This window comes from Hetaerina americana, unplaced genomic scaffold (genome assembly GCF_022747635.1).
Source record: "Hetaerina americana unplaced genomic scaffold, ioHetAmer1.1.p SCAF_14, whole genome shotgun sequence".
In the NCBI taxonomy this organism is placed as follows: Eukaryota; Metazoa; Arthropoda; class Insecta; order Odonata; family Calopterygidae; genus Hetaerina; species Hetaerina americana.
In genome coordinates this window covers 6,180,207-6,203,545 of record NW_027286514.1, presented here as the reverse complement: position 1 = coordinate 6,203,545, position 23,339 = coordinate 6,180,207, and the positions used below count along the sequence as shown (strand labels likewise).

Genomic DNA, 23,339 nt, shown 5'->3' with positions numbered 1-23,339 from the left:
CCTCCTGAATCGATCGCATGCACTCTTTAAAACAGTGCTGTCCATATTTGTGAATGCTGCTGCAATAGCGGTGCATAGAGATGTGACAATAGGGTGCCTTATTATATTGGTAACTCTTTCAACTACGCTGCAAACATATTAGTTATGGGGGTTCAAGTCTGGGCTACTTGGGGGGGCCAGAACTCCTTTGAGCAGAACATGTCAATGTTATCTGAGAGCCAATTTTGGACTAAATGACTCGTATGAACTGGTGCTGTTGTAAGACATATGGTCTCCCCGAGGCCACAGTTATCCATGGTTTCACGAAATTCTTCAAAATTTGCATATAGACTTCTTTTGTGATAGTTTTTCCCTTTTATAAGAAATGTGGCAGCATGATATCTCTCTCACTGGACACAGCACCTAGGACGTGAACACTGGGTGGAAAATTTATTCGGGCAACAATTGGGGTCAGGATCAGCCAACGATCATTTCTCTGGTTGATATTCTCGTCAACGGTGAAAATTTTTCCATCAGAAAAGAATATGATTTGCCCTGCAGCTTCATTGTTTAGAGAACACAATAGCAGGTTGCAGCGAGCAATTCACTTTGTCCTGACAGCCTCATACAGCATGTCTTGCACCTTTATTGTGTACGACTTTTATCGTAGGTTGTCCTCTGCCCTCCGATGCATTGTTCACTTGCTAACATACAACTATGATGCCAATCTCCTCAGCAATCACCCTAGCTCCTCTGAAATCAGCACCTGAGCCTTCTTAATGACTGCCGCAGTTTGTGACACCTGTTTCCTCGAATGAGGTTTCCTTGCCAGGTTTGTGAAACCTTCCCCAGACTTCTCTGAAGGATTATACGTAGCCACAATATCGTAAGCAGTTGATCTGGGGTACCCGAAGAATCAAACTTTTTCACTTGGCAAATGCCTAGCGCAAACCCTTTAAATAATAGCAACTCTTCGATTGTACTCCGCAAGTGTATGTAACATCTCGGATGCTTTGAGGTTATGACTCTATTAGATGCCTATAGCTTTCAAGAATGTCAATTGCGGCCTCCAGTGGAACTATGATATGACGGGAAATCCAATTGAAATTTGTCTGGAGATAAGTGCCGCACCCTTTATAACTCATTGTGTACTAGACCCATTGAGAGTCATTTTGCCACAAAGAACATTGTGTGCAATATGCACATCTATTTTAAGTTAATACACTAATGTGAGGTAATTTATTATGTAGTTATAAATTGTGAACACTTGGGAGATGTGTTAGAACTGTGGTATTGAATGATTTTTAATAGCAATATCCAGCCATTAGTGAATTAACTTTATTTAATCTAGATTTTTAATTTTAATAAATATTTTGTTCATTCCTAAGGTTTTTCAAGTGGAATTGTTAATTTAATCAATTAGAGACGTGTGAATCCCATAAAAGTACTTGCTTGTTTGTGTGCTCATGTAAATACTGCTGTAAGTTGTGTAGGTTGCAGTTGTATATCCAAAATATTGGAAAGATGGGCATGGAGTATTGGATAAAATGGGGTCGCCCATTAGAGAAGGATTAGATGAAGTCATGATCCAAGGTTGACTGCATTCTAGACGTGATGTCATTCATATTTGCTTAAAAGTTGACTTGCAATCCGTATCCATTGCATTTTTGGGTATTTTCATAGAAAATTAGCATTACATATATATTCGTCCAGGATCAGCTGGGATGTTTCTCCTTTTCAGCATGAATTCACTAATTTATAGTTCTCCCAATCTCAATTTCTCATGCACTGCCCCATTTGCCCAATCTTTGATTCCCTTGTTTCATTTACTTCAAATGATAACAAGCTATTGGTGTGTCACTCTACTCTTGTCATATGATTTACTTATATAAACAGATAAATATATTGGTATAAAGTGAAGGTAACATACATATTTTAATCCAACATCATCTGGTAGATATTGTTTCAGTTAGAAAAAGGTACTGTATTGGCCTCAATTTAAGGTAGCCCTGATTATAAGCTCCTTCGGGTTCTTCAGCTTTCATTTTACACAGCAAAAACTTTTGATTTATTGGAATGGTAAGGAAATTATGCAAAACATTTACTATGAAGAATTTGATGTATTTTTAATGAGAATTGCTGCATATAATCAAATGGATACTTATGCTATTCGGAAAAATCAATCCATTAATTGCATGTCAGACTTGAGATCAAGGTGATAAATATACTCATTGTTCTCCAGTTTTAATACGTAGAAATAATATCAGTGGATATGGCGATTTTTTTCTTTCATCACCATTGCACGCATAACCTCTTTTAAATAGTATTTTAAATTTCATCTTCACTTTACCTTTGAGAGTTAGAATTCTGAACAGAATTCTATGCAGCCCTTTAATTCCTCATTCTGTATGTCAATGCCCTAAGAGTTCTCCACAGAACATCAGCCTCTGTGCCTGTCAGTGCATTTGAAAATATAGGAACTGGCTGAACTTATAGATGCTTGTCATTTTCACAGGGAAAGTGAATTTTCTGTGTAAAGTCAAGGGAATTGGCTCTTAACTACTCCTCTATTCTAGTCTGAGAACCTACAATTGCAATTGGTATAGAGTAATTCTCTATGAACTCCTGTTCATGGTTCAACTTCCACTTACCAGGCTGCAGAATCAGCAGTATGCTAATAGGCAAAGTGATATCACAGGTGGCAGCTCATCTCGAGTGGTAATCAATGGCGACAGAATATGGATACTGGCATATTTCATTATCTGACTTATTTAAAGATGATATTTTGAATTATCATCATCGTGGGTTTGAGTTCACAATCATACAAAATTAGTCCCTACTCATCGCACTGATGTTGTGTAGGTTGCATTTAGGGATTGTTTACCTAAGGGCTCAAAAATAAAGTGCGGTAGAGATTTCAACCTTTTGCAAGTAGAAGGAAATATATATTATATTCAGGCCAATTCGATGCACTGTCATTGAGAAAATGTAAAAATGTAGCTCTTTGTTTACCCTAGAAACTGTGAATTCCTTACTCCATGAATTGCTTCTCTTAGTACCTCACAATCCTCGTTTCTGTGCTAGTAGAAAAAGAGGTGTGCATGGATTCACAATACCAAGCAGATGTTGCTTTCATAATTGTAGGTATCCCAGCCTATAGTAGAATTTTCAGAGTTCAAGCTGAGATACTTTGTTTTCACTTGTTTTAGAGCCCTCGTAAACAATGTGGGGAATGCAATGGAAACCTTAAATCCAAGCTTCAAGTGAGCATTTTTATGGGATTTACACCTGTATTACTATGATGCATTAACACTTATGATTTTATGTATCTTAGAACAATAGCTCAAATTTTAGTTTAAATTCATATTAGACTCAAGTCTTGGGTTTGGTGGTCATTATTAGTTCCATAATTATATATATATATATATATATATATATATATATATATATATATATATATATATATATATATATATATGTATATATATATATATATATATATATATATATATATATATAAATTAATTTATTTATTTATTTATATATGTCCTGAGTTTATGTGTATGTACCCCTCTTGGAAACACTTGCCTAATGCCCAGTACCACGGGAGCCAAGCTGTATTCTGTATACAGCATCTTCCTATCTGCTAATACAAGGGGGTTCAATAAGTACCCGTGTTTGATGACAAAGGGTATTCCTGAGGGAAGTTTATTTTATCATCATGTGCTGCCATCTATCAAACGACGGCGAAACAAATTTTAGACTGATTTAAAGGTTAGTTTGAATTTGGCAGCCATTCGAGTAGGACGCGTTTCGTGATTTTTGCTAAGATGGAAAAAGAGCAGATCATTTGGTAATTCGCTTTTTGTTTTTGGATGGGAAGAAATGTGAGGAGATACAAGCGAAGATGGATGCTGTTTATGGGGACACTTCACCATCTATGACCACAGTTAGATATTGGGACGCCCGGCGGACATGGTTACCGAGGAAATCATTCAAAAAGTCCACGCCATGATTCTTGCTGATCGACAAATGAAAGTGCACGAAGTAGCAGGCGAAGCCGTGGGTGTTTCGACCGGAACGGCAATTAATATTTTACATGATAAGTTTGTGATGAAAAAATTGTCGGCCCGATGGGTGCCGCGATTGCTCACTGTGGACAACAAGCTGATCCGGCTGTCAACTTGTGAGCAGTGTTTGCAGCAGTTTAAGTGAGGTGTTTTTGCATCGAGTTATCCCTGTTGATGAAACCTGGATTGATCATTACACACCAGAAACTAAGCAACAATGGATTTCTCCTGGTGAATCTGCTCCAAAGAAGGTGAAGATGGTCCAATCGGCCGCAAAGGTCATGGCAAGGTTTTTTGGGATGCAAATGGCATCATCCTCATGGATTTTTTAGAAAAAGGAAGAACGATCACTGGGAAATACTACAGTGAGTTATTGGACCGCTTTGATAGAAAATTTTAGTAGACACTGCCACATTTGCCGAAAAAGAAGGTGCTGTTTCACCATGATAACGCACCAGCACATTCATCCGGAGTTGTCGCCACAAAACTGCATGAACTACGTTATGAATTCCTGCCGCACCCCCCGTATTCACCTGATCTGGCTCCCTGCGACTTTTTCTTATTCCCTAACATGAAGGAATGGCTCACGGGAAAATAATTTACCTCAAACGAGGAAGTTATCGCCAAGACAGGCATATTTTGGAGAGTTCGACAAATCCTATTTTTGGGAGGGGTTAAAAAAATGGCCAGAACATTGGGAGAGCTGTATCTTTCTAAAAGGGGACTACGTTGAAAAATAAAAAAATGGTTTTTGAAAAAATGGTTTCTTCAACTATACCACGGGTACTTATTGAACCGCCCTCGTAATGTATGAATTCAAACTGTTAATGTTCAAAATAATTTCTCATTCTGGTGGGATCTGGGAATTATTTAGTAATGGAATTAGACCTTAGCTCTGTCAGGTGATCACCATGATAGTTAACTAGCCCTGAAGTTTTCTGGTAGTGTTTTTATCATGTAAATATTTCTAATCAAGTATATTGTCATTTTCATTTGGGAAATTCTGAAAACGTTTGCAGTTTTCCCATCCTGCACCATGATATTTTTGTGTTTCACTCACTGAGCATGCCTTGCACCAGACTATTGGATTGATTTTGTGGCATGGATACTTGAAGATGTAAGTTTTTGGCATGCATACTTTTTGAGTATTTTTTTTGGAATCGGTGTGTCAATTCTGTCTGTCCTACCAGTATGGGTTTTTTGTTTTTTTACTCATCATTCCTCAAGCACAGTTTCCTTGGGTGTTGGGTTTACTTCTGTGGTGAAAGCTATGTTGGATTATGGTTCCAGGTATTGCACAGCCTTACATGGATGAAGGTAGTTCTGAGAAGAAAGAATCCTCCTCACATCCTTCTTCAGCAACCCACTCACCCACTCCTCCACCGCAACGCAGACTTGCCAAAAGCTTTAGTGTCGCCCCTTCTTCAGCAATCAAGGGTAGGACTGCCCTTAACCTCCAATATCCTTAAATGTTGCTTTAACTTGTGTGATTGAATTGAATTAGTTGTGGTGCTTCCAAAACAGCATAAAATCAACTATGCTTCACTCAGAGTTGGAAGTGTTCATAATTAGTAAATTTTGTTATTGTACTTTTTACACGAAGTTCATAATTCAGTGGAAAAGTGGGATAACAATTTATTTATTGAGTATGAATATTTTATTGTGTTCTCAAATGCATGTGGTGGCTACTGGTGTTTTATTGTTTGTACAAGCCACAATGATACCTAATTTTAACCATTTAAATTAATATGAAAGTGTCCATTAATGGAAATATTCTAGTCAAACTTTTACAATTGCAGTACCAGATTGTTTAAAATTTGTTTTTTATTTCGTGTAGGTATGCCTAAAGCTTCTCTAATAGGCTTGACAAGTGGCCGTACTACCACAAGTCATAGTGCAACCACTACTAACTCTGGTCCATCTTCTACTTCAAGTCTAAGCAGTAAGTACAACTTTTAAAAGAAGTAACTGGAAAATTAATAGTATGCAGAAACTTGGCCAAAAATTCTCTTAACTTCTGAAAAGCTCATTATTTAGGAAATGATTATATGATATACTAGGGTAATTGGAAAAATCCATGCGAAGCGAAAGAGATCACTGGTTGAATATTGAAATAATTTCAGTTTGTAGCATCTCTTGGAAGAACCCACACAAATTGGCTTATTACTCATTGCTTAGAATTCATTTGAATCGAGCTAGTCAATTGATTTCCAAAAAATGGATAAAAGAGAATTTCTTGTGTTGATTGAACATTTTATGAAAGGCATACAGCCTTAAAAAAGAGAAAATTTGTAAACATTGTGTTGAATCTGCACTTTTCAATAGAATGATTAGTGTTTTAAACATTTTTAGAGTAGCCACATACGTGTAAGTGAGGCTGAACGTTCTGGATGCCTTTCTAGTGTAAATACTTCAGAAATCATTGATAAAATTCATAATAACGATGATGAATGATAGAAAGTGGGGTGCATAAGATTGCTGATGTTGTAGGTATCTTGCATGAAATGGTACAAAATATTTTGCATCAATTTTTGGTCATGATGAAACTACTTATGAGATTGCTCACATTGAACCAAAAATGAAGCCATTTTAAGTGTTATTAGGCCAGTTGGCAACTGGTTCAGCAAAATCTGCATGAGTTGAGGCATTATTTCATCATTTTGGATGGAACATGGATGCACCACTACACTCCTGAAATTAAAGAACGGTCCAAGGAGTATGTTGTCAGTGGAGAGTCGCCGCCAAAGGAGGCAAATGTTGTGATTGTGGAAACAAATGCCTATATTGTAGATTCAGGGAAATCATCACATACTTTGGAAGTGAACAACGAACTCGAGCTGTGTTCAACCAAAATAATGAATATAAAAGGAGACTGTGATCTAAAATAGAAATGGTTTATCCCATACTATTAAGTAATTTTGATTTTTACATGGACTTTTCAAACCACTGGCATAATAAAACCTGTCTGTACTGATTTTATGTTGACTACACCTATGGAATTACTCCTTAAGCAACTGCAAAGGGTTGTGGTGGAAGAGGTTGGAACACAAGCCTTATGTGTAAAAATATACTACAGTGATATTTTAAAGGTTAAAAGGTAGGTTTTGGATGGTTCTAACAACTTTATGTATTTTGTTTAGCATGGATTTTCTCTTGTTTGTTACATTTAATTCCCTTCTTTGACTGTTAATTCTCTCTAATGCCATGATACCATCAAGAATGTCAATTCTCTTCTTTCCACTTCCCTACCATTCTATCTTTCTATAATGGCCTTTAACATTCCAGTGCCTGTCAATATGTAGACAATCCATTTTCCTGCCTCACTCACAACATTTCCAATGAATATCATATTCAAGTAAAGGTATAACTTATGCTGCAACAAGTTAGGTTTCATAAATAAATGTCACAAGCTGAATTGTTGTCAACAAAGTGATCGTGTTTAATTTCTCCATGGGAAAATGATAGCTGTGTATTTTCAGAATTGCAAAATATGGTAGTCATGAGTGCAACTCGAACTGTGTTATTGCCTGATTTGACGGATGGACAATTTTTTTTGTCATAAAACATTTACACAAAAAAGGTAATTTTTTAAAATAAGTGGAGGTGAATTTGAATAGTCATAAAAATGAAGTTAAACTACCTGAATAATTTGTCATTAAGTTGAGGATGCTTGAGGCTGGGAATAACATGCTGATCGTCTAATGTGACCATTTGAGGAATCCAATACCATCAAACCCTGTGTTTGCATTATCCAAACTTATATTTTCCTGCAATATAAATTTTTATCACATCCCATACAATTTCCTATTTTCCTAACATATCTGGAACCCTGTATTGACATGATTTGTCTGGTATTTTCATCGCGATGTGCTGGATAAAAAAAATTTCACATTCTAAAACAGTTACTCATGAACCTCAGCCTTTATAAACAAAAAATTTAATTCATTTCTTATGTAGACACCTAAAATACAAGATGAGAGAGAGCAGTAATGTGAATGGTTTTAGCGAGGAATTTGAATATGTAGAGGTGTTAGTGCCACTACTGACAGAAATGTGATATCATTATATCAGTCAGCCAGGAAAAGACTTGTGCTATGAAATTAATGCATTGTATCATTAGGAGTTTGATATGAAATTTATGTACTATTGTAAGAGTACCTGAGGGAGACTATTCCTATGTACATTGGTTGAAATTTTGAGGAATCTTTAACCCAAACATAATGAAGCGTGAAAAATGCAAGCGCTGGTGACTGACAACTGGGATCATTTGCAATACCTTGACTCAGCTGATATAACAGTGATGGGCTCCTGAATAATGAAGTATTGAAACTTTCTTTTTTGTATCAAAACTGTATTTTATCAAAAAAATTTCATTTTCTTGATAAAATTTTGAAGTTAAGTAACTAACAGTTTGCTCTAGTCAAATGGCATGGTGTCCCAGATTCTCATATGTTAAATTTTCCTCTATTACTCATTAATGTAAATATTATGCTGCTTGAAAATGTGAAGATGAAGTGAGAAAAGAACATGTTCACTAGGGAAAAATTCTCCTTTTCCTGCTATTTGCCTTTACCTGTATTTTACACTTTTCTAGCATCTTTAGAAAAGTGTAAGTACAGGGTTTGACTTTGTATGGTAAAGCCAAACGAGTAACATTTGCAGTATTTGATCATTGTTTTTTAACCTTTTGGTTTTTACCTGATAGGTGTGCTATCTACTTTGGGGCAAGACACAAGACCACCTCTGGCACCTGCCAGGCCAAAATGCAATAGTATTCTTCACATGTTTGGAGAATGGCTGTTTGAAGCTGCCCATATTGGGTGCCATGGATCAAGTCACATATCTGATAACTCCCGTAAGTGAGATAGTGTTGAATATCTAATGTCATTTATTGCTTCCCAGTAAAATCAAGTTCATCCCACTAACTGAACCATTGCCATTTAAATCATCACTGTATTTTAGTGTTGTAAAATTATGCTTTATAATTTTCAGTTGTGCGAGCAGAACAAAGCTATTACTTGTTAGTCCTTAGGTATTTTCTGAAATGATAATGAGTTGAAATTTCAGTTATACTATTAAAGTAGATGTTCGTTCGCAGGTTTCCGCGGCGATGAGTAGGTGATTTCCACATTTTTCGGGCTGCGTCCGCGTATGTCGTTTAAATGCACAACAGTTTCGCCAGCTATCCTGCTGGCGTCCTCTGGTCAAGGATGAAAAGAAGCTTGAAAAGAAGAGAATAATCAGAGAGGCCATTGAAATCGTTTAAAGGCCAGAAAATTTTAACAGAGAGGATGGTTATCCACTCCACAGTGCGTGGAAAAGAATTATTCCGCGCAAATATGAGGACGTTCCCTGATTGGCCAAAAATTTCCCGGTATTGGCGCCGGATTTTCCCTATATAAGACGGGACAACGAGCTTCTTTTCATCCTTGACCTGAGGACGCCAGCATGATAGCTGGCGAAACTGTTGTGCATTTAAACGACATACGCGGACGCAGCCCGAAAAATGTGGAAATCACCTATTAAAGTAGATGTTTGGCTTTGGAATTCTTATTTTGCTATTCCTGTATATGATTATGTTATCAGTTATTGAAACGATTAAAAGTGATATTATGTTCATAAGTAGGTCAGTTTCATGATGCATCTCAGCCCATACATAATGCTACTATGAGGTCTGTTCAAAAAGTATCACAAATTTTGAATTTTCACAGCTTACGTATATTTGATTTTTGATTTTTTTTTGGCATTATGTTGGTACTTATGTCTCTCACTTATGCCGAAAAGTTCGGCCATTTTGAATGTTCAGTTTGTTGTTGACAGCTGTTTTGCTTGGGCATGTTTTGGCTTGTCTTCAATTTTTGCCTGTTCCAAAAAATGGATCAAAGAATCTGTATCAAATTTTGTGTGAAAAACAAAATTAATTGCACGGATGCATTCCGAGTGATGACCATGGCATATGGAGAAGCTACCTTGGACCGAAGCAATGTTGATCGGTGGTACAAAATGTTCTCAGAGAGCCGAGAAGAAGTGAACGATGAAGAGCATGCTGGATGCCCTAACACGTCAACAACAGATGAAAAAATTGATGAAGTGAAGAAAATAGTATCGGCCGATCATCGAATCGCCGTTAGAGAAGTTGCCAAGGGCCTAAACATATCGATTGGCTCATGCCATTTGATTTTTACCAACGATTTGGGCATGACATGGGTCACCACGTGATTTGTAGTCCCGAGGGTCATCACTGGTGGCGAATAATGGGTTTATGGTTATCACATGGAAACTAAAGCTCAATAATCCCAATGGAAGCCCCAGCACAAGCCAAGACCGAAAAAAGCTCGCCAAGTTCGGTCAAATGTGAAAGTTTTGCTAACAGTTTCCTTTGATTGCAGGGGCGTGGTGTACCATGAGTTCTTGCCACAGGGTAGAATGGTAAATAAGGAATATCACCTTCAAGTTATGTGCAATTTGCGCGAAACAATCTGCCACAAATGCCAGGATTTGTGGAAGAACAAATATTGGCTTTTACACCATGACAACGCCCCTGCTCACATATCGTTATTTGTGCGCCAAAAACAACACACTAATGATGCCGCAGCCACTGTATTCCCCAGATCTGGCCCCCAGTGTCTTTTTCTTGTTCCCGAAACTGAAGAGGCCCATGAAAGGATGACCCTAAGCTATGATTGAGAAGATGAAGGCTGCTTCGAAGGAGTTGATTAAGATCACAAGAAATGATTTTTTTTAAGTGCTTCGAGGATTGGAAAAAACATTGGCACTAGTGTATAATATGTAATGGGGATTACTTTGAAGGGGACAAAATAGATATTCATGAATGAATGAATTATTTTTGAAAAAAACACAAATGTCGCGATACTTTTTGAACAGATCTAGTATATTGTCTGAGGCCAAGAACTGATTTGCAATTAAAAATGTGCCTATATAATCAATCCTATTATGATAGCGTTTAAGCCGTGAGACTGTTCATGTGAATAAAAAACTTAGTAGTTAAATTTATTCTAATATACAAAGCTATTGGCTATTACCGTGTGGTGAATTGCGCAAGATTACAAATGCTTGTGACATTGTATGTGCGGTATTTTGTCACAATATCTTGTTGCTTTGAATCCCCTGAAGTCTCAAGAGTGTAAGAGGATGCCTTGGTAGCTTAACTGGATAAAGCTCTCAACCGGGCGCCAAGGGAACCAGGTTTGAATCCTGGCCAAGGCAAATGATTTTTACACTCTGATATTGTTGCATTGTAATGCGCATTTAGGGGACGACTCCATTAAAAGTTAATATCACGGCATTGCCCACAGTGTCTTGGAATATATTTTTAGTTTAAACTACAATTTATAAGAATAAATGCAAAATCAACTTTGAGCACATCATAGTATTCTCTCCAAATTAATCTCTTATAATTTTACTGTGGTATTCTAAGAATGTTGACAACATATAGAATTGAATTTTAGTTATTGTCCATTCCAAAGAATGAAGATTTAAAAATGAAATTTTACATCTTGGTCAGTTTGCAAGTTGCATGCTTAAATAAATGTATGTAACAGTATGTTTAGTTTACTTAATAGGGAAGCCTATTTTGCCAATGTACCCCTTCACTATACTTGTGACACTTTGTGAGTCTAACTGAAGTTTTCTCTCCTTTTATTAATTGTTGCATGCAACAGGGTTAGGGGAAGCCAGCACAAAACGCCCTAGTTCTCTCTTGTTGGATGGGTCAGTGAGAAAAAGTATTGGAAGTGGAAATAGCTTGGGCATTCAAGGAATGATGGTCAATGCCAGCCCATCATTTTCACCGGCATCCTCACAACCAGCCTCCCTTAATGATGCCACTGAACTGCCTCCATCACTTACCATTGAGAAATTTGAATCTGGGAGAGCTGAAGCTCTAGGGGCCCTTTGTCGAATTTTCTGTGCTAAAAAGACCGGGGAAGAGATATTACCTGTGTACTTAGCTCGGTTTTACTTAGCTCTGCAGCAGGGGTTGAAGATTCCAGAAGACAAGAGTGGGGATGTAAGTAAACATGCATGTTAGTTGGACTATGGCTGGAAATTTCCAAAATTGAAATGAAAATGGAAAATATCTCAGATCAATATGTTCTTTTCCTATCCTCAGGCCCGAATTTGTGGAGAAGTGTTGTCCAGTATTATTTTGAATTCATCTGATTTATTTAGACTAGATCTCGATGGTGTCCAAGTTTTAGTTCCCTATGTTTTAGATGCCTTGGAAGTGGTCCTTCCTGATAAAGAACTGTCACCTAAGTAAGTTACATTTTATGTTCAAAAGTTGGCTTTGGCAGAAAATACTGTTCTGGGTGATCTTAAACTTGTGTATGTGGGTTACATTTTTGAAAGCCATCCCTAAGATCCTCGCAACTCAGTGGCTGTCATGCTCATGTGGAAATTTAAGACAATGATTACTACATTTTAGTATATTGAAATGAAATAATTGACTCTGTAATTCCACTCACTTTATTTAAAAAAACACATCCCAGGTTTTGACGTTGAAAGTCATCATCAGGTCGACTTTCTACATTGAAACCTTAGTTGTATTTTCTTAAATAAAGTGTGTGGAATTACAAAGTCAATTATTTCATTTCAACATGCTATTCAAATTCCATAAAGTTATGCCTGAGACAACAAATAAATTTTATTAGTTTAATTACTGTTGCTTTGTAGAATGTAAATGTGTCATTGGTACATGTTGACATTTATGCTGAGTGACATTTTGGCATATTATTAGTAATGATCTGTTCCTTACATTTGCTGATATTTAATTTCTTGTTTAAGTTTTCTCTACTGAAGCAAGCACTCTATAAAAAATGTTTTCATAATTTCCATATATCCAATTTTGAATCTGATTTAACAGATGTCTTATATTATCAGGGAACTGCTATGTAGGGAACAAGGGAGAAAGGTTTTACTTGTGGTAAAATCGGAGGGAAATTGTAATTTGCGGGATAAATGCTCTAGAAATATTCACGTATGAAACTGGTATGTTAAATATACTGCAGGTAAAGATTAAGGTGCTCAGTTATGAAAAAAAATACTTGTGCAAATTTTGTTTTAAGAAGTAAGCATGCACAGAAGAATTTGTACATTAATTTGCAATTAAGACTCTTAATTTGACAAAGGTTTTATTTGAAACTGCCATAATGCTGTGTCTTGGAGTTACATCTACGAGTAATCTGTAAAATTGACCCTTCGGTACTTTGTGCACTCTGTTCAAATTTCTTGGCTAGGTCAGAGTTTAACAAATTTGGAAACTTTTATGAGTTCTGTAAGTAAAATGATGCAGTACTGTCCAAAGTGATAGCTAACCTTGCTGGACCAGAGTCTGGCTTAACTAACTGGACTGAGAGTCTCTAAACCAACATGTAAAATTTTTATAGGCGTAGCAAACAAATATAAATATAATGTTAATTACTCTATGTAATCCTTAACCCTTTAACCTTGCTACATTTAAAATGCCTGCATAGCTGTTTTTAAAGTATTTCTTTTCATCAAGCAAAGAATGGGGTAATGTGTGCATTAAATCATATAAATGCAATTTTGCATTATTTATAGTATTTGTTACTTAAGTTTTAATTAAATTAGACCATGTACAATTTGAATTTTTGATTCTAAATATGTATAAACATATTTTAAGGATTAATAATTGTAAATAACATTTAAAAAAATATTTTTGCAGGTCTCCCTATGTTTCCAAGACAGAACTGAGAAGAGCCTCTATACATATACTTTTGTCAATGCTTGTACTACCTCTACATTTCCAGGTATGTATTTTTATTTGAATTATTCTTTTTATAAGTTTAATTGGTATTTTTTTATTGTTCTTCATGTATCACTAGCTAGTGATAATGTTATATATTTATTATTATTTCAGTATTCATCATCAAGATGTTGAAACTTTCCGTTTAATTTTGTTAACAACTTATGATGTGAAAGTTTGTAGTTAATGGTTTCCTAGGGAAGTCTCATTCCCATAAAATTGCGCATTTTCTGTCCAAGAAAGCAACTAATTTAATTAATATTTTTCTCTTGGATGGATATATGTACCTTGGCATGCAAATGTTTTATATTTAATTAAAAAATTCAAATATTTTCATATCATAGTGCTAATATAATTGTGTTGAAGTAGTAGAATGTTTTGATGTCAAGATGATGTATTATCGCATAAACATGAAAAAACTTTTTTAGTGTTTCATCTAAAACAACACCAACATGATTTGTGTTCAAGTTCTTAAGTCTCTTAATTTTTTTTCCTGGACCAAACGGCCTAGACCAGAAAGTTAAACCTCTGTACTTCAACAACATAATCTCTCTTTGTGCGTACACATTTTCTGCTACATCAACACCTTGATGAAATTGCTGCAGAAAATTTTTCTCTTAATGTCCCTATTCATACTGGAAAATTGCTGATGGTTCATGATCCCCAAGGCTTGTTCTTAGGTTTGTTGTCGCTCAGTATTCGGCCTTCTTTGAACTGTCTAACACACAAATATGCATTTTAAATACACATCCGTGACTCCAGCATGACCATGTGTCCCTCACTCAATTGACAATGAATTTAGGTTGGTGTTAAAACCAAGCAAGTGGAGAAAATGGGTGTTTACATGCTGATCTTGTATGCTAAAGATGCAATTTTGAGCATTGAAAACAATTCTTACTCTAACAGCTGCTCAATGAAATTAGTGCACCATGTCTTGCATTCATGAAGAGTACTGGAGTATTTTAAGCTCAATCACATTTTTAAATCCTACACCCTGTCTCGAGAAAATAATTGGCTGACCTCAGAACTTGATTGCATCTTCTACCATTATACCTACCTGATTAATTAACTAGTTTATCTATTTTCAGACATTACCAATCAGGGAGTTGTCAACAGGATCTGATAAAAACTACACTCCATTGACATTTATTCAACTTAAACCCCGTCTCATGAATCTTCTGATTAATGCTCTTCAAGTGGAATCTGATCCACAGAACACACAAATGTTACTTGGTGAGTTCATGAGTGAGTAGTGCATGTACAAATTATTGTAAAGTTATGTGTATTGATGTTTAAATTAACATTCCTGAGTCAATTGCCTGCCATGTCCCGACTTTTTGATTTTCATAGGTAAAGTCCGTGAGAGATAGTTTTCCTTTAAGGCATATCCTTGAAAAGGTGAGGCTGTTTAAGACAGCCAATTTGCAATTTGTATGTAATTCTTAACTATTTATGTGTAGTTTCAATGAATTGTCGCATAAAATCCTGTCAGAGAGCACACTTCTAACATATTGGTCAAAATGATTAACTGGATTGTGTAATCTTGAAACACCTGAGAAGTTCATCTCAAATCCTGGAAAACCGGGAAAGATAAGTGATTTAGTAAAATCCATGGCAATTCTGTGATTTGGGAATATATACCTTAATAAAATGCATCATTAAAGTATCAATTCTGAAACGCTATTAGATTGCATAGGTTCATAAAAAATAAGAGAGCATGTAGACGTACAGGTTTCAACATATTTTTATAGTGCAACCAAACTATTGGTCCAATGGGTAATTCACTTCCTGAATATTTTAAAGGTGCTGAGATTTAACACTTGAATTAAGATGTGAACATTGTGTAGGGATATAAAACATTTTTATGTTGTACTATAATGATATCCCAGTCGAGGCAAATAATTTTTGCACTGAAATTCCTGTTTAAACTTGGGCATTCAAATCTCCAGCTTATATTTTGATATCACATCCTGGGATTTTGTCATACTCTTCTTTTAAGGCATTTGTAAAACAGCTACTTTACTTTCTCTGATTCCTCTTCAGGGGCTTGGGCATTTATTGTACTCTAATTGAAGGATTTTCCTTTTGAAATGAAATGAAATTATTGACGAAATGAATTACTGATCATAGCACTTTTCCACTTGATATCATGTGCTACGATCAGTTAATCATTATGTTCGACTTCCGCCACATCACGCCTGAAGCTACTTCATTTGAAATTATTGACTTTGTAATTCCAAACACTTTTACAGTCAATAATTTCATTTCAATATGTTATGTACATTGCATAAAGTTATGCAGGAGATAGCAAAAACGATGTTCCCTTTATTCTTATTGTTGATGATTATGTGCTTAGTGGTGCAAACCCAGCCACCAGATCCTTAAGCTAGTGATATGCTGTCTCCAATTCCAAATTCATAAATCTCTTTGCTTTAGCTACCGGGTATAATAGTATTCTTGTTTTTTAAAGGTTCCTTCCCAGTTCAACTCATTCAAAGAACTAAAGGGATAAGCTTTAGGTTTCTTGTTTGATTACTACCTCTTGGCTTCCTTATGTGATTTTTCTTAGATGTGTTACTTAATACCTGAATGTATATAGGTGGCCTACTGCTCAGTGTCCAGGATGCTGCTGCATATGAAGAAATGGAACAAGGTATACAGCTTGATCAAGGGCAAGATACTCCTTCCAATTTACTATCTTCAGGTTAGTCTCTTGAAACTCTGATACATTTTAGATTATTATTAATCTGCTTATGTATATATTTGTCCAAGTTAGAAAGGGTGTAACATACATTTAATATAAGCCTTTTAATCTGTTACAAGGGCAGTTCAATAAGTACCCGTGTTAGAAATGAAGAAACCATTTTTTCAAAAATATTTTTTTTAATTTTCAACATAGTCTCCTTTTAGAAGGATATACTTCTCCCAATGTTCCGGCCATATTTTTAACCCCTCCAAAAAATAGGATTTATCAAACTATCCAAAATATGTCTCTGTCTCGGCAATAACTTCCTCGTTTGAGCTAAATTATTTTCCCGTGAGCCATTTCTTCATTTTAGGGAATAAGAAAAAGTCGTAGGGAGCCATCGGGTGAATACGGGGGGTGCGGCCGCAATTCATAACGTAGTTCATGCAGTTAGGCGGCGACAACTCCGGATGAATGTGCTGGTGCGTTATCATGGTGAAACAGCACCTTCTTTTTCACCAAATGTGGCAGTGTCTACTAAAATTTTCTGTCAAAGCGGTCCAATAACTCACTGTAGTATTTCCCAGTGATCGTTCTTCCTTTTTCTAAAAAATCCATGAGGATGATGCCATTTGCATCCCAAAAAACCATTGCCATGACCTTTCCGGCCGATTGGACCATCTTCGCCTTCTTTGGAGCAGATTCACCAGGAGAAATTCATTGTTGCTTAGTTTCTGGTGTGTAATGATCAATCCAGGTTTCATCAACAGGGATAACTCGATGCAAAAACACCTCACTTAAACTGCTGCAAACACTGTTCACAAGTTGACAGCCGGATCAGCTTGTTGTCCACAGTGAGCAATCGCGGCACCCATCGGGCCGACAATTTTTTCATTGCCACCATATCATGTAAAATATTAATTGCCATTCCGGCCGAAACACCCACGGCCTCTGCTGCTTTGCGCACTTACGTTCGTCAATCAGCGAGAATCATGGCATGGACTTTTTGAATGATTTCATCTGTAACCACGTATGCCGGGCGTCCTGGTCACGCCTCATCAAAAACAGTTGTTCGCCCACATTAAAATTCGTTGAACCAATATCTAACTGTGTTCATAGATGGTGAAGTGTCCCCATAAACAGCATCCAACTTTGCTTTTATCTCCTCGCATTTCTTCCCATCCAAAAACAAAAAGCGAATTACCAAATGATCTGCTCTTTTTCCATCTTAGCCAAAATCACGAAACACGTCTGAATCGAATGGCTGCCAAATCCTAACTAACCTTTAAATCAGTCTGAAATTTGTTTCACTGTCGTTTGATAGATGGCAGCACACGCTGATAACATGAACTCCCCTCGGGAGCGCCCTTTGTCATCAAACATGGGTACTTATTGAACCGCACTTGTAATTACTAAGTATTTGTTGTGATGCAAATTTGATGTTTTAATTAGGATTAAGAAACAATTTAATATTTTATTACATCACTTAACTGGTATAACCATAATCACTTAGTGTACAAGAACAAAATTACAGGCTATGGACTGGGTTGCTTGGGATGTTTAATCTAGAAAATTAAACAAAATAATTCCAATATATATAATTTGAAAATAATTTGTAACCACTCTTCTGCTGCATTTTATAGTAAAAATGTGAGTAATTGAAACTAGAAGTTCACCAAGTTTTGATGATATATTTCATATAAAACTGGCAGCATTTAACTGAATATATATTAGCTGTTTATTTTATTTGCACTTGGCAGATTTGGAAGGAGAGGTTGTGCTGATTTAAAAACAATGAAGTTCAACTTATTAAATTGTAAGGTTGTATTTAAATGTCATCATTTTCCTATGTAATGGTTTTACCAATAATAGATTGTAATGATAATGTATCACGAGATAATCTTTTGCTTTATTGCCATTCCCTTTCTTTGTCCAATCTGTCAATCGTTGGCTTGTGGGAGAAAGTTGACCATTATGTCATAAAGGATCGTCAAGTTTATTGTTTAATTAATATCTCAGTTGCCTAGAATTATCTTTGCCAAATTGACTGCCCTAGTGTACTAGTTACGAAGTAGGAGTAAGTTTCTAACAAGGAAAGTTCATGCAAGTTCCTGTGCAGATTTAAAGGCGAATATTTTCTCTGTGAGTAGGGCAGAATAAGAACCTTTGGCTTCCTGATTGATTGAATAGACCTTATATTTGCTGAAATTGTTGTTAAATACTGGTTTAATGTAGTGATTTGATAAGTTAGTGCAATCTGCACTAACCGTACCTACTCTGACAGGTTTCACTCTTTTGGTGAAATACCAGTAAAATAGTGTGGATTTATGATGTAGTATAATAATGTCCTTGTAATAATGCCATTTTGTTCTGAAAGTTTAAAGAATTAAGCATAATTGAAAGGACATTATGATTTGAACTCAAGAAAAAATTATGGTTTGTAGAAGGTGTTAACTTTGCAGGAATATCTCTGTTTCAAATTTCTGGAGTGGATAGTGCTTCTTCTATCAACTTCTTAGTACAGTTTGGCTTATACTCTTACCGCAAATAATTTTTCTGCAAACATTGCAGCCTATTCAACCAACTGTTGTGATAGGAATCTTTTTAATTAGTCTTATCCAACTTAAGTTAGTTTCAAAATCTTTGCTGCAGAATGCATAGTCTTGCCTTGGAAATAAGTTAAGTGTAAATATGAATACATACAGTGGATAAATGGACCAAAAATTTCCAGTGTAATTACTATACTTTTTAAAGATTATTGCGATTTCTTTTTTGCTTAATTTGCGCAGTGTTTGTGGAAAAGTGTGAAACAGAATAGAGTAAGTTTTAATACTGTAGCAGAAAATTTCCCTTAATTGGGATGTACTGAGCATGTCCTCATTTTACTGATACAAAAATGTAATATGTTTGAATAAATTAACAATAAATAAAATTGATGTGTTGAGCTGTTAACTATCAAAGCAACCATTGGCTTTAGGAATGTAATTATTAAGATGCCTCAATGTACTTAGATGTGAGATGGTTCTTTTTACAAGTTCTTTACCTGAGTAGGTAACTATTTCTGTATTCAACAATTATATCAGAACATTCGTTTGGGCCTCTGCTTTAGTCTCGTGTGAAATTTATTTTTCAAGCAAGTGAGTGAAAGTACTGTTTCACTTTCAGTTTTCAGTATTTAATTATGAATAATATCAATTTAATTTGATGATAAAAATTTTCCTGAGTTAATAAATGATGTAGACTATGAGGCGTAATGATAGATAACTATTATTGAAACCATGGCTTTTGAATTGTCCTATGCGGGCACTAAATATGTTGAACACCTAATTTAAGTCCCTGGCTGAAAAGTAATAAAATCAGTTGATTCATTTGGCAGAAGGATAATTATTATCATATTGGAGAAAGGCATTAAAAAGTTTTAATGAAAAGCAGCATATTAGGTGGAAAGGAGGCCAAGGAGTAAATAAAGAGATGGATTTACAATGTTCAAAACCCAGCATTTAAATTGAGGTAATTAATGTGCAAAGCATGTTTAAAGATTATAAATGAAGTTAATTTACAAAATTAGTTGAGTATTTGGTGAAAAAATCAAACATGCTACAATCAGGGAGTAGCGAACTATTGCTAGTCAAAATTGCATTTAGAATGAATATTTTTGGTTTTTCTTGGGAGTAGGAATACCTATGTTTCCAATGTTAAAATTTTTATATAACAATGTTGACCATATCGCATCAGTTATTGTATGTCAATTTTTTATGTCTATTTATGAAAGGTAAAAAGGGAGGAAATGATTTTTTTTAAGTTTAGCATTGTGCACTTGATTGAATAGTTAATGTACTGTGAGGTAAATCATTTGAACTTCTCATCATTTCTGCCTTTTATTAATATCTCTACTCCAAAACTAAGTCACTTTGGGTTTTTATCTTGATAACTTATTTTCAGGTTACTCAAGTTCCTTTTGGAAGCAGGAGCAATTTTTATCCAACTTCCTCTACAAATACCTAATTTTTTTGCTGTTTTTAGTTTTCTGCCTGCTCATTGTATTGAATATCACTGTTTTGCTCGTATTGTGTTACATGTGGTGCTTTCTGTCTTATGTTTGTGAAATTGTCAACCCTCAGTTCCTCCAATATACATAGTTCATTATTTGATGGGCTCCTCAATATGGAAGTTGCTTACATAAACCCTTATTTAGGCATAGGAAAGACATGCCTACGATCTTGGATAATTATTCATTCAACTTAAGTACCAAAGTTGTATAGTATGTTTTGAGTATATTATGTTCCGACTATATTATCCTAGTTCCTAAGATGTGTATCAACATACCACTAAATGTATTTAGGTTCATCCCTGTGACACAATATAACTGTTGATATAATATTTGGGGTGAGTTGCAAAATTTCAACTTTTGAAAATACTACCTTGATCAAAAAGTTCCCGGAATAACCACCGTGTGCCGCTCCCATTGTTCCGATTTGAGTTCTGTTTTTTTTTGTTAAATTGGTACATCTGTTGTTGATATTCCCTTTAAATCTTAGTGTCATAACTTGACATTTGCAAAAGTTACGGTCGGTTTTCGGTATGTCCATCAGTGCTTCCTGCGATTTTTCCATTACTTCCTCTCGGCTGCTAAAACGCGTTCCCCGTAATGGTTTTTTAACTCGATTGAACAGAAAGAAGTCACAGGGAGCCAAATCAGGTGAATTCGGTGGCTGTTGGATGGTATTTGTTGCATTTTTCGTCAAAAAATTACGAATAATGATAGCACTGTGCGACGGTGCGTTATCATGGTGCAAAATCCACGAGTTTTCTGCCCACATTTCTCGTCTCTTTCGGCGAATTGCTTCACACAAACGTCTCATAACGCCCAAATAATACTCTTTGTTTACTGTCTGGCCTTCTGGCAAAAATTCATGATGCACTACACCGTTGTAATCCATGAAAACTGTCAGCATTGCCTTCTTTTTTGACTGAAAACGACGTGGTTTTTTTGGTCTCGGCTCATTTGGTGAACGCCATTCACTTGCCTGATGTCTGGATTGCGTGTCGTACTCATAAACCCACGTCTCGTCTCCAGTAATGATCCTTTTGATGAATGTGGGATCGGATTCAGCCTCGCAAATCATGTCTTTTGCGACGTCAACACGGTCTCTTTTTTGCATGAAATTGAGGTCTTTTGGCATGCTACACGACGGAAACCCAAATCATTAACCACAATGTCTTGGGCGGATCCATAGGCAATGTTCAAGTCCTCCGCTATTTCTCTGATGGTTAATTTGCGGTTATTGACCAACATTTCTTTTACTTTATCAATTTTTTCACCGACTTTCGATGTCGATGGTCTGCCACTGCGTTCATCATCTTCGATTGACTCACGACCACTTCTGAACCGCTCGTGCCACTGGTAAACGACCGTTTTTTTTAGAGAATCGTTGCCGAAACACTTTTCCAACATTTCCAACGTCCGTGCGCCACTAAATCCGTTTTTTACGCAAAATTTAATACAAGTTCGTTGTTGCAAATTTAAATCCATTTCTGAAATTGTAAAAAATCGCCAACACACACAGAGATAGATGTACTCTTGGCTACGTAACTTTTGCAAATGTCAAGTTATGACACTAAGATTTAAAGGGAATATCAACAACAGATGTACCAATTTAACAAAAAAAACAGAACTCAAATCGGAACGATGGGAGCGCCACACGGTGGTTATTCCGGGAACTTTTTGATCAAGGTAGTATGAAACTTCTTGGAGATAATTATAACCCCACAATAGTATTCATGATAGGAAGATATTGTTGATTGATTCTTTGGGCCTTCAAAGCATATGCATGCACTCGAAAATTTTGTTCTTGCACATCTAGTCATTTAATTTGCAAAAGAAACACTTGGTTTTTCCACATAAAATTTAATTGTGACCTAGGTTTCGACGCTCAGCGTCATCATCCCAGCTGATGACGCTGAGCGTCGAAACCTAGGTCGTGATTAAATTTTAATGTGGAAAAACCAAGAGTTTCTTTTGCAAACATGTATCGTTTCCATAAAGTGACGCCTGAAGTTTTCTCCTAGTCATTTAAAATAAAACGAGCAACTTTAATATATCGTTACGAGGAAAAATGAAAGAATTAATCCCTCGCAGGAGATAAAATTTGTGGATATTGTGAGGGTCTGAGGGTTAATCCATGTATGAAATGCTGTCAATTGCCAGTTAGTTTTGTGGTCTTGTTTTCTGTTGCTGCAATTGTGGGTGTTTTTGTTTCTTTATGTTCTTGTACTATTTCCCCCATAGCATCAGACACTATGAGTTCACACAGCCTCAGTGACTATCGTAGCCTCACGGAAGACCTGCCAGAATTACAAGAGGGAGACGCTGCCTTCGGTAACTTGTATTATGACTACCCTTGCAGGTTGAGCAAAAGTAAATCTCTTAAGTCTTAAATTCCTAACTTTGTTTGTGTTGTGGTGTTCTGAAAATTTAGGGATTATATTGTAGAGATATCAAAGTGTTTGGATGAGTAGAATATACTCTGGAATCAGTTAACACCCACATAAGTGAGAGTTGGCGCATACTTTTTTTGAGAATGTCCTTGTTGCTGAGTTTCCAAAATTGGGAAAAACTGTTTTAATTACAGTTTGGTGTTTCTTTTGTGTAACCTGGGATGTAAAAGAGCCTGTTGGTGTTAGGAGCTAACTTTCTTATTATGTGGGCACAACTGTTGAAGGTCTTATTGATTTTTGGTAACTACTAACCTTTATAAATGGGATCCAAAATGCATGTCATGCCTCTGTATGAATTGGTACCTAATCCAATGGATGC

The 23,339-nt window shown here is 36.0% G+C and overlaps 1 protein-coding gene across 10 annotated transcripts in view; it reads left to right on the top strand.

Moving 5' to 3' along the window:
- Positions 1-23,339, top strand: part of LOC139686309 (ral GTPase-activating protein subunit beta) — a 67,277-nt gene that overhangs the window by 9,697 nt on the left and 34,241 nt on the right. For 5 of the 10 annotated variants that reach the window (XR_011700363.1, XM_071583461.1, XM_071583456.1 and 2 more), the window contains 9 exons: positions 5,340-5,486; positions 5,887-5,991; positions 8,755-8,904; positions 11,732-12,078; positions 12,181-12,326; positions 13,756-13,840; positions 14,925-15,069; positions 16,436-16,540; positions 22,812-22,940. Coding sequence is in view for 9 of the 10 variants with exons in the window: in XM_071583461.1 (XP_071439562.1) it covers positions 5,340-5,486; positions 5,887-5,991; positions 8,755-8,904; positions 11,732-12,078; positions 12,181-12,326; positions 13,756-13,840; positions 14,925-15,069; positions 16,436-16,540; positions 22,812-22,940 (1,359 nt within the window). In the remaining variant the exon portion in view is untranslated. The remainder of the gene's footprint in view (positions 1-5,339; positions 5,487-5,886; positions 5,992-8,754; positions 8,905-11,731; positions 12,079-12,180; positions 12,327-13,755; positions 13,841-14,924; positions 15,070-16,435; positions 16,541-22,811; positions 22,941-23,339) is intronic. The other 5 variants (XM_071583462.1, XM_071583460.1, XM_071583459.1 and 2 more) reach the window with 2 other exon arrangements.